The sequence below is a fragment of the Thamnophis sirtalis genome, unplaced genomic scaffold, assembly GCF_051295495.1.
Source record: "Thamnophis sirtalis isolate CommonGarterSnake01/CBP01778 unplaced genomic scaffold, rThaSir2_p1.2 scaffold_15, whole genome shotgun sequence".
Classification (NCBI taxonomy): Eukaryota; Metazoa; Chordata; class Lepidosauria; order Squamata; family Natricidae; genus Thamnophis; species Thamnophis sirtalis.
In genome coordinates this window covers 31,082,483-31,093,938 of record NW_028261395.1, presented here as the reverse complement: position 1 = coordinate 31,093,938, position 11,456 = coordinate 31,082,483, and the positions used below count along the sequence as shown (strand labels likewise).

Sequence of the window (11,456 nt, the reverse complement as noted above, 5' to 3'; positions counted from 1 at the left end):
GGTTCTCATAACGGTTCCACCACAAAACCGCGTTCGACTAAAGGGCGCTCGACGAAACCGCGTAGCTGACGTCATCACAGCGTGACAACAGCGTGGAGAAAAAAGCACGCTGTAAACGCCAAACCTAAAATTAACCCCTAAACCTAACCCCCCTAAACCTAATCCTAAACCTAACCCTAAACCTAACCCTTAACCTAACGCTAAACCTAATCCTAATCCTAACCCTTAACCTAACCCTAAACCTAACCCTAACCCTTAACCTAACCCTAAACCTAACCCTAACCCTTAACCTAACCCTAAACCTAACCCTAAACCTAACCCTAAACCTAACCCTTACCTTAACTTGAATTGGCTTGCTTTCAAAGCGCTATTTAAAGCGCCCTTCTTTCTCCGCGCTCGCTGTTGTCGCCCTGCTGATGACGTCAGCGACGCGGTTTCATCGGGTGCGCTTTAGTCGAGCGCGGTTTTGTCGTGCCACGTCTCATAACACCTTTGCAGCGTCGTATTGGCCACTGGGGGACATGGGGCACTGGGCGGGAGCTGATTGGACTTCCCTTTTCTGCATGGCCCAGTCGCTAGCGTGCCGCAGCCTGGTGCCAATCCACGGACCTGGGGTTAGAGACCCCTGTTCTAGAGAACAATTTCATCTACTGTGTTTTCCCCAAAATAAGACCTAACCAGAAAATAAACCCTAGCATGGTTTTTCAGGATGCTTGTAATATAAACCCTACCCTCCAAATAAACCTGTTAAGATCATCAGCCAGACGGACACATTTAGGACCATATTTCCCTGAAAATAAGACCTAACCAGAAAATAAAGCCTTTTGGAGCAAAAAATAATATAAGGCCCGGTCTTATTTTGGGGGAAACACGGTATTTATTGTTCTGTTCTCTGTTGGCCTCTACATGCGAATACAAAGTACCATTGACCTACTGTAGTTAATAAGTTAACAAGTGAAGGAAATACTAATAGAGCAGCATAAGGCACCTATCTTACCCTGAATCTGTTGTCCAATCTGACAACAATATTATTGTCCTGATCCATACAGGTAACCCTCAACTTACAACCAGAATTGAGCCCAAAATTCATGTTGCTAAGGGAGTAATTTGTTGAGAGAGTTGTGCCCCGTTTTACGACTTTTCTTGCCACGTTTGTTTGTTAACCGAATCATGGCAGCTGTTAATAGCAATAGCACTTACCGCTTTACAGGGCTTTCACCTGTAAGTGGTTTTTACAGAGCCAGCAACCCAACAATTTGAGTCCTCATTAAATTAGTAATTAAATTAGTAACATGGTCATTAAGCGAATCTGGATTCCCCCTTGACTTCACTCGTCAGAAGATCACCAAAAAAGGGTTATTACATGACCCCAGGACACCTCGTAAATGCGAGTCCAAACGCAAATCACATGACCACAGTGCTGCAACGGTCATTAAGTGTGAAAAATGGTCGTAAGTCGCTTTTTTCAGTGCCATTGTAACTCCAAACGGTCACTAAGCAAACTGTTGTAAGTCAAGGATTACCAGTATTGTAAACAGGATTATTGAGAAAAGCAACCAAGATGATTAGGGGACTGGAGGCTAAAACATACGATGAACAGTTGCAGGAACTGGGCATGGCTAGTTTAATGAAAAGAAGGACTAGGGGAGACATGATAGCAGTGTTCCAGTATCTCAGGGGCTGCCACAAAGAAAAGGGAGTCAAGCTATTCTCCAAAGCACCTGAGGGCAGGACAAGAAGCGGAAACTAATCAAGGAGAGAAGCAACCTAGAACTAAGGAGAAATTTCTTGACGGAACAATTAATCAGTGGAACAACTTGTCTCCAGAAGTTGTGAATGCTCCAACACTGGAAGTTTTTAAGAAGAGTTTGGATAACCATTTGTCTGAAGTGGAGTAGGGTTTCCGGCCTAAGCAGGGGGTTGGACTAGAAGACCTCCAAGGTCCCTGCCAACTCTGTTATCATATTATATTTCCCCAAATTAACAACGTAAACAGCCTTTACCCTAACACCGAGGTCTTTTTATGATTAAACACAGAATAGAAAAAAGGCAAGATACCTATCTATCTATCTTTGAACAGCAGGTCTTCTGTAAGAAGGTGAGAACTTTTGATTTCATATTTAAAATGTGATTTCCGCTTTATCAACATACAAGTTTATCACCAGGGTACCCCAAAACCAAAGTGGGTTTTTTTTTTGTTTTTTTTTGTTCTGTCTTTCCACGTAACAGTGAAAGGTGTTTTCGGTCAAATGCCAAAATACGGAGAGAACCTTCAGAGTTAAGGACGATATCATCCCGTTTCTGTTTCCTTTTCCAGTTCCATTTCTTCACTGGGTTTTCTTGGGTGGCTTGTAAACCAGTAGGAAATTAAGCGAAGCGATGCCAAATAACAGCGTTTGAACGAACCACTTAAGCTGCGTCTTCCTCTCTGTGATGCCTTTCATACTGCGAGGAAAAGAGAAGGCAAATGACAGCGAGATGTATTTATCGTATTTTTCGGAGTATATGATGCACCTTTTTCCCTCAAAAAAGAGGGTGAAAATCTGGGTGCATCTTATACACTGAATACAGCATTTTTCACCTCCTGAAATCTTGCCCACGCATCCCATTTCTCACAAAAATGGATGCGCAGAGGGTTTAGGAGGCCTGTAGAGGGCTCCTGGGGCTGGGAAGGGCAAAAACAAGTGATAAAAGGGCCTATTTTTCACAAAAATTGGTGCGTTTTTGCCCTCCCAAGCCCTGAGGAGCACTCTACAGGCCTCCCACACCTTCTACACGCCCTTTTTGCAAACAAACGGCCCATTTTCATGAAAAGCGGGCCCGGTTTTGCTCATTTTTGCCCTCCCCAGCCTCCAGGAGTACTCTGCAGGCCTCCCAAATCCTCTGCATGCCCTGTTTTTCACCAAAAACAGAGTGCTCCTGGGGGCTGGGGAGGGCAAAAACTTTTTTTTTAAAATTTACCTCTTCAAAATCTTGGTGCGTCTTCTGCGTGGCACGACAAAACCGCGGTCCACTAAAGCGCGCCTGATTAAACCGCGTCGCTGACGTCATCAGCAGCGCGACAACAGCGACCGCAGGGAAAAAAGGGCGCTTTAAAAAGCGCTTTGAAAGCAAGTCGATTCAAGTTAAGGTAAGGGTTAGGTTTAGGTTTAGGGTTAGGGTTAGGTTAAGGGTTAGGGTTAGGTTTAGGGTTAGGTTTAGGGTTAGGGTTAGGTTTAGGGTTAGGGTTAGGGTTAGGTTAAGGGTTAGGGTTAGGTTTAGGGTTAGGTTAAGGGTTAGGTTTAGGGTTAGGTTTAGGGTTAGGTTAAGGGTTAGGTTTAGGGTTAGGTTTAGGGTTAGGTTTAGGGTTAGGTTTAGGGGGGTTAGGGTTAGGGTTAGGGGTTAATTTTAGCTTTAGCGTTCACAGCGTGCTTTTTTCGTCGCGCTGTGATGACATCAGGTACGCGGTTTCGTCGAGCGCGCTTTAGTCGAACGCAGTTTTGTGGTGGAACCGTCTTCTGTGCGTCATATAGCCCCAAAAATACGATAGTTGGGGAAATAGTTCAATAAATAGTAAAGAAATAGTAAAGTAGTGTGATCTTTGGCACATATTCTGCGATCAGGAAAACAAGCTACTAACTTCCTTCTCGACTGTTCACTGCTGGGACCCCAAATTCCCAGTTACAAAACCTATTCAGGATCTGAATATAAACCTGGAGGAGGATTCTTTTACTTATTCTTCTTATTCTGCACTGAAAATTGCACTGCTGTTGTTACCTAGTTGTGTAATGAAACGTCTGCAAGAAAACTACCAAGCTCTGAGAGCACCAAAGACCTGATGATGTTACCTAATTTGGTAATGAAACGTCTGCAAGAAAACAACCAACTCCAGAGAGCACCAAGGGCCTGATGATGTTACCTACCCTGTTTCCTCCAAAATAAGCCCTCCCCGGAAAATAAGCCCTCCCTGAAAATACTGCAAACACAACAGCAGCCATGAGGTGACCATACTCATCTCCTCCTCCACCTCAAAAATAATAAGACCTCCCTGAAAATAAGGCCAACTGCTTATTTTGGGGGTCAAAAGAAAACAAGACCCTGTCTTATTTTCACGAAAACAAAAAAGTTTGGTAATGAAACAAGAAAACAACCAAGCTCACAGAGCATCAAGGGCCTGATGATGTTACCTAGTTTGGTAATGAAACGTCTGCAAGAAAACCACCAAGGAGCCCAGTCCTTCCCCCTCCTTCTCTTCTTCTTCTCCTTCTCCTCGTATAACCCAACTTCTCACCCTGCGTATCTTTTGAGATCAATTCCTTGGAGTGGCACTGCACTATTGGTTAGCAAACCTGCAGATAATCAACCGAGATGTGAATGTCTTCTTGTGCAACAAGAACACACTGGGCTGGGAGAGTAATTGCTTCTATTGGCTCAGACGAAGGATGGGAAGAAAATGATTGCAAGACGAATATGTGGCAAAGGAGGGTTGTGAAACCACACAAAGGTGTTCTTCTGTGTATTGCACCCTCCACCCTCCATTGAGTAAGATGTTTCCTCCAGAGGAACTTGTTGGGCAGGTCAACGGTGGCTCTCCTAAACAAAGTCAGCTACCTGTTCTTTCCTATCGAGACAATCTCCATGTCACACTGACCGATTTTAAACTTGATATCACCATATTTTGTTTACGCCTTCCAAGCTTGCAATGGAAGTACAGTTCGTTCTTGACTTACAACAGTGCATTTAATGACTGTTCAAAGATCCAATGGCACTGGGGAAGAAAGGGGATTTAGAGCCACGCATCACACTTACGACCGTTGCTGCATCCCCAGGGATTAAAATTCAGATTCCTGGCAACTGACTCACATCTACGACGGTCGCAATGTCAGGTGATCTCCTTTGGAGACTGCAACACACTTCTGGCTCATATTTAATTAATTGTCAACTAGGACTTCCACACAGAAAGCCAACGCGGAAGCCAGATTCACTTAGCAACAGTGTGACTAATTTAACCATTGCGGTGATTCATTTAACAACTGTGGCCAGAAAGGTTGTAAAAGGGGGCAAAGGTCACTTAACAACTGTATCACTGAGCCACCGGAATTTGGGGGTGAATTGTGGTTGTAAGTCAAGGACTTATCTCTATTGGAATGGAAAATCATATTATTTCTGAATATTTTCCGTCCATCTATGCCACGAGTAATGTGGGAGTCCTTTCTGCAACCTTTTAGATGCGGGAGGCAGCGTCCCTTCACTCAGACACCAAGCAAGACAGACCCAGACTGCAACGGATAGTTAGGACTGCAGAAAAAACAATTGCTACCAACCTGCCTTCCATTGAGGATCTGTATACTGCACGAGTCAAAAAGAGGGCTGTGAAAATATCTACAGACCCCTCACATCCTGGACATAAATTTTTTCAACTCCTATCCTCAAAATGACACTATAGAGCACCACACACCAGAACAACAAGACATAAGAACAGGTTTTTCCCACATGCCATCACTGCTAAACAACTAATTCCCACAAGTCTTACGCCCTGGGGCTAGGGTCGCAACCTTAAACACTCAAAGAACCACAAAGGTCCTAACTAGAACCACCACCACCCCCGTTGAATTCTGAAGCTGACCAGAAGTCCAGTTCCCCCCAATATATAGTCTCCTCCTAGTGCAGCGTCCTTTTTCCTCCACCTGTCCTAAGTGAAAGTCCTATCAATTGTGGAGCTGAATGGCGACAGGGAGCCACAGCAGAGGGATGAGCCACATGCAGCTCCAGAACCGCACGTTGCTGACCCCCTGCTCTGGGCTATCAAACCACCTAGTAGGGCTGTAGTATTACTATTATCCTTCTCATCTTTCCTATTACCTGTTTCTTTAACTTCTTATGACTATAACTCTGTTGTTTGTATCTCATGATTTATGTCGATTGCTTATTTAGTATCCTAAGGCTGCCGCTGAAAGTTGTATCATGATGACTGTATTTTATTACCATGATTTATCACTTGCTGCTGGTATGTACACTGGGAGCTTCTGCACTGGACACAAATTCCTTGTATGTCCTATCATACTTGACGAATAGAATAGAATGGAACGGGAATAGGAATAGGAAATAGAATGGAATGGAATAGGAAATAGAATGGAATGGAATAGGAAATAGAATGGAATGGAATAGGAATAGGAAATAGAATGGAATGGAATAGGAAATAGAATGGAATGGAATAGGACTAGGAAATAGAATAGAATGGAACGGGAATAGGAAATAGAATGGAATGGAATAGGAAATAGAATAGAATTGAACGGGAATAGGAATAGGAAATAGAATGGAATGGAATAGGACTAGGAAATAGAATAGAATGGAACGGGAATAGGAAATAGAATTGAATGGAATAGGAAATAGAATAGAATTGAACGGGAATAGGACTAGGAAATAGAATGGAATGGAATAGGAATAGGAAATAGAATGGAATGGAATAGGAATTAGAATGGAATGGAATAGGAAATAGAATAGAATTGAACGGGAATAGGAATAGGAAATAGAATGGAATGGAATAGGAATAGGAAATAGAATGGAATGGAACGGGAATAGGAATTAGAATGGAATGGAATAGGAAATAGAATAGAATTGAACGGGAATAGGAATAGGAAATAGAATGGAATGGAATAGGAATAGGAAATAGAATGGAATAGGAATTAGAATGGAATGGAATAGGAATAGGAAATAGAATGGAATGGAATAGGAATAGGAAATAGAATGGAATAGGAATTAGAATGGAATGGAATAGGAATAGGAAATAGAATGGAATGGAATAGGAAATAGAATTAGAATGGAATGGAATAGGAATAGGAAATAGAATGGAATGGAATAGGAAATAGAATAGAATAAAACATTACTCCACTCCACTCCATTCTCTCATTCTCTATTCTGCATCCTATTCTGTTCTGTTTTATATTCTATTCACAAAAAGAATATTTCTACATGTAGAAAACTATCGTGCCAGCCCAGATCAAAGTGCACCACCTTCAATTCCTGAAGAAGTTAGAAGAACTTACTTGCATAACCAGATACTCAAACACGCTTCTCCGATATGAATTAACCAAGCCATCCCATACCTGCAATTAAGAAAAACAGCATCAGACTTGTCAAGAATTAATTAACTATTAGTTCAAAACAGGAAATGGTGAAGCTCTCCGTGTCTCAATTCTTCATAAGGTTAAAAAGTGATTCAAATTCAAATTAAAAGAATTGGGGGGGGGGGAGGTTACGGAGGGTTTTCCAGCAACACCTTGAAAAACAAGTCACAACTTTTCCTGCACTTGTCCAGCATGAGGAAAAGACATTTTCGTTTTAAGGTGGTATGAAGCGTGTGGGTGTTCATTCCTCCTAATCTTTCTCCTCCAAATTCAGATTATTGCCCTGCTAATTGATACAGCTGTGTTGTGAGATATGTCTGTGAGAACTTCCCAGCTGTTTCTGGATGCAATATTTGTTTGAAAGAAAACCAATTCTTAAAGCCAAAAGAGATTGGGAGTTGAGTTCTACCCTATCTTTTTGCTTTCTACCCTTATCTTTTTGCTTATTTTCATTGCATTCTCCACAACAAAGAACCGTGATGGCGAACCTATGGCACTCATGCCACAAGTGGCACATGGAGCCATATCGGTGGGCATGTGAGCTCAGCTACAGTGTGCTTGCGCGTGCCAGCCAGCTGATATTCAGGCCTTCTGGGCCCACCAGAAGTCAGGAAACAGGTTGTTTTCGGCCTCCGAGTGGAAGGGAGGCCTTTTTTGTCCCCCCCCCCCAGGTCCTAGAAAGGCTCTGGAGCCTGGGAAGGAGAAAAACGGGTCCACTGGGCCAGTGCGTGCCAAAAGCACTGGGAGAGCGGGGGGGCGGAGTTATCACATGCGCATGCGCGGGGGGAGGGTGAATAGAATTTTGGGTGTGGGCACGCACACGCGCAACTCCCCCATAGTTCCTCCCACTTTGGGCAAAAACGTTAGCCATTGCTGACATAGAATAAGCCCTTTGATGGAGTCACCCACTGTTGAGTGATGGGTTACCTAGAACAAGGCACACAGATTGAATACCTACACTCACTTGGCAAGTATTTTTTCGCCCTCTTCCCCAGAAGTCTTCTACAGAAGCCTTAAGACTGAAGCATTCCTAAGTTTGCGTGACCCGTCAAAACCGCGGTCCACTAAAGCGCGCTCGACGAAAGCGCGTACCTGACGTCATCAGCAGCGCAACGAAAAAAAATTAAAAATAAATTAAATTAAAATTAAATTAAAGCAAGCCGATTCACATAAAGGTAAGGGTTAGGTTTAGGTTTAGGGTTAGGTTAAGGGCTAGGGTTAGGTTTAGGGTTACGTTAAGCATTAGGGTTAGGTTTAGCGTTAGGTTAAGGGTTAGCGTTAGGTTTAGCCAACTGGGGGCATCAGTTAAGACAAGGAAGGGGAGGGCCGAGAAGGAAGAAGACCTGAAGGGGCAAGATGCTGACTCTGTACACTACTTAGAGTAAAACAATATTAAGCAGTATATAAGTCTAAGTGCTATTGCTATTGCTGTTGAGTCAACCTTCCATCCTTCTGAGGTCAGTAAAATGAGGGCCCAGGTTATTGGGGGCAAGAGGCTGATTCTGTAAACCACTTAGAGTGGCTGTAAGAGCACTGTAAAGCAGTATATAAGTAAGGGCTATTGCTTTTGACTCAGCCTTCCATCCTTCCGAGGTGGGTAAAATGAGGACTCAAATTGTTGGGGGCAATAGGCTGACTCTGTAAACAACTTAGAGAGGGCTGTAAAAGCACTGTAAAGCGGTATATAAGTCTAAAGGCTATTGCTATTGGCTCAGCCTTCCTTCCGATTTTGGTGAAATGAGGACCCAGATTGTTTGGGGGCAAAAGGCTGATTCTATAAACCATTTAGAGAGGGCTGCAAAGCACTGTGAAGCGGTATATAAGTCTAAGGGCTATGGCTGTTGCTATTAGCCAAATCACCCCTACAAGGAACGTGCCCTTCTCCCAAATGTTGAAGTCAACTTACCCTGCATGGAAAACAGGTTTGTGGTTCTCCTGCAGATACTTTGTGAATCTTCCTAATGGACCCAGGCCGTCATAGGGGATTATTGAAGGTGCAAAGACAGCACACTGAAGAGGGAAAAAAGAGAAGGCCCATTTTATTAGCATCACTCAAGCTTCTCACCAGATTGTCCCAACAGTTCCCTTTCCAATCCTTGCCATCTTCACAACCAAATTTGCAAGGCAGTTAAGAAAAGAGATTCTGCTGTTATGCTTTCCATAACCTGTACACAATTGTGTTGTTGTTGTGAGTTGCAAAGTCGTGTCCAACCCATCGTGTCCGACCCATGGACAATGTTCCACCAGGCCTTCCTGTCCTCTACCATCCTCAGGAGCCCATTTAAGCTGACGCCGATTGCTTTGGTGACTCCATCCAGCCACCTCATTCTCTGTCATCCCTTCTTCTTTTGCCCTCCATCTTTCCCAGCATTGGGCTCTTCTCCAGTGAGTCCTTCTTTCTCATTAGGTGGCCAAAGCATTTGAGTTTCCTCTTCAGGATCTGGCCTTCTAAAGGGCAGTCAGGGCTCTCTCTCTCTCTCTCTCTCTAATCTCTCCCCTCTCTCAGATCTCTATCTAATCTCTCTCTCTCTCTCTCTCTCTTTCTCTCTAATCTCCCTCTCTCTCTCAGATCCCTATCTAATCTCTCTTTCTCTCTCTCTCTCTCTCTAATCTCCCTCCCTCCCTCTCTCAGCTCTATCAACTCTCTAATCTCCCTCTCTCTCAGATCTCTATCTAATATCTCTCTCTCTCTCTCTCTCTCTAATCTCCCTCCCTCTCTCTCAGCTCTATCAACTCTCTCTCTCTCTAATCTCCCTCTCTCTCTCAGATCTCTATCTGATCTCTCTCTCTCTCTCTAATCTCCCTTCCTCCACCCCCCTCTCACCTATCTATCTATCTATCTATCTATCTATCTATCTATCTATCTATCTATCTATCTATCTATCATCTAATCTCCCCCTCTCTCCCTCAAGTTTATCAGCTCACTCTCTAATCTCCCTCTCCCTCCCTCCCTCTCTATCTATCATCTATCTATCTATCTATCTATCTATCTATCTATCTATCTATCTATCTATCATCTATCTATCTATCATCTATCTATCTATCTATCTATCTATCTATCTATCTATCTATCTATCTATCTATCTATCTATCTATCTATCTATCTATCTATCTATCTATCTATTCTCTCTCCCCACTCTCTCAGCTCTACCTACCTACCTACCTATCTAATCTCCCTCCCTTCCCCCCCTCCCTCTCTGTATCTCACTCTCTCAGATCTCTCTCTCTCCCTTTCCCCCCCCCCCCCGCCCTCCTTACGCCGTAGTACAGCATGCCGCCCGCGATCACCGCCATGAAAAACGGTCTGGTCCTTCGGAAGTAGGTGGCCGAGTTGTGGGAACGAGCGGCGGACGCCGACCGGGACGCCATTCTCCTGCAGATTGACTCTGCCTACGGTTGTGCGCGGAAGCGCCTTTGCCAGGCCGACCCCGAGGAGGAACCGCTCCGCCCGCCCCCGACATAAGTAGCTCCGCCTTCGCCAGGTCAAGCGAGGATGGCTGGAAGGGCGCCCGGGGGAATGCCTACCTCTGGACCCGCCAGCGGGCGGGGGAGGACTGGTTGAGGATGCGAAGCACGGCAGGAGTGCTCCGCCTTTTCTCTCCGGGGAGGGCTTTAGTTGGGGTGAGGGATCCAAGTGATTTTAGCAGCACTGTAGCATCGCCTGGCAACGCTGATCCTTTTTCCGTGTGTGTCGAAATGCTGCCTTATTTTCAAACCGGGCAATAAAAAGACAAATCTAAAAAAAAAAATAGTAGAAGAAAGGAGGAGAATGAAAGGCCAGAAAAAGAAAATGTAAAAAGTTTTTAAAAAAAACAGGAAAGGAAAAAAGAAAGATTAAAAGAAAAGTCAGGAAAATGAGTGACTTATGCCTTTCTTTGCAACAGAAATTAAATTTAACAGTAACAGAGTTGGAAGAGACCTCGGAGGTCATCTAGTCCAACTCCCTGCTCATGCAGGAGACCTACACAAATCAGTCCTTGTCTAGTTCCATTTCAATCCCCTCAACTCATCAATCATCAGTTCACTTTTCCCTGTTTACAACCAAAAGCCCATCAGAATTTTCCATTCTTTAAAAAGCTACATATTGTTTTAGCTCAAACCGAAACAGTCAAGTTTAGCCATTTCTGACATTTTTGAAATCAACACAAGCCATTCCTCCAGGGTGAGAATTTAAGCATACATAAAAATCTTGGTGACGTTTCCATGAAAATTTGCTCTCATTTTCCTGGACAAATTAGAACAGTGATAGCTAACTTTTTTGTCGTTGCGTGCCTGCACCCATAATGCAATGTATGTACGACCACTCCATGTGCCCTGCCCCCTGCATTCCCCATGCCCCGTCACGCATGT

The 11,456-nt window shown here is 43.9% G+C and overlaps 1 protein-coding gene across 1 annotated transcript; it reads right to left on the bottom strand.

Moving 5' to 3' along the window:
• Window positions 1–333: 333 nt before the first annotated feature.
• Window positions 334–10,551, bottom strand: TMEM254 (transmembrane protein 254). Its single transcript, XM_087702693.1, has 4 exons — window positions 10,365–10,551; window positions 9,013–9,116; window positions 7,026–7,085; window positions 334–2,445 (listed from the first exon to the last, which is right to left on the bottom strand). The coding sequence occupies exons 1-4, from the start codon at window positions 10,473–10,475 to the stop codon at window positions 2,328–2,330; spliced, it is 393 nt and encodes a 130-aa protein (XP_087558819.1). The 5' UTR covers window positions 10,476–10,551; the 3' UTR covers window positions 334–2,327.
• Between the last annotated feature and the right edge of the window lie 905 nt (window positions 10,552–11,456).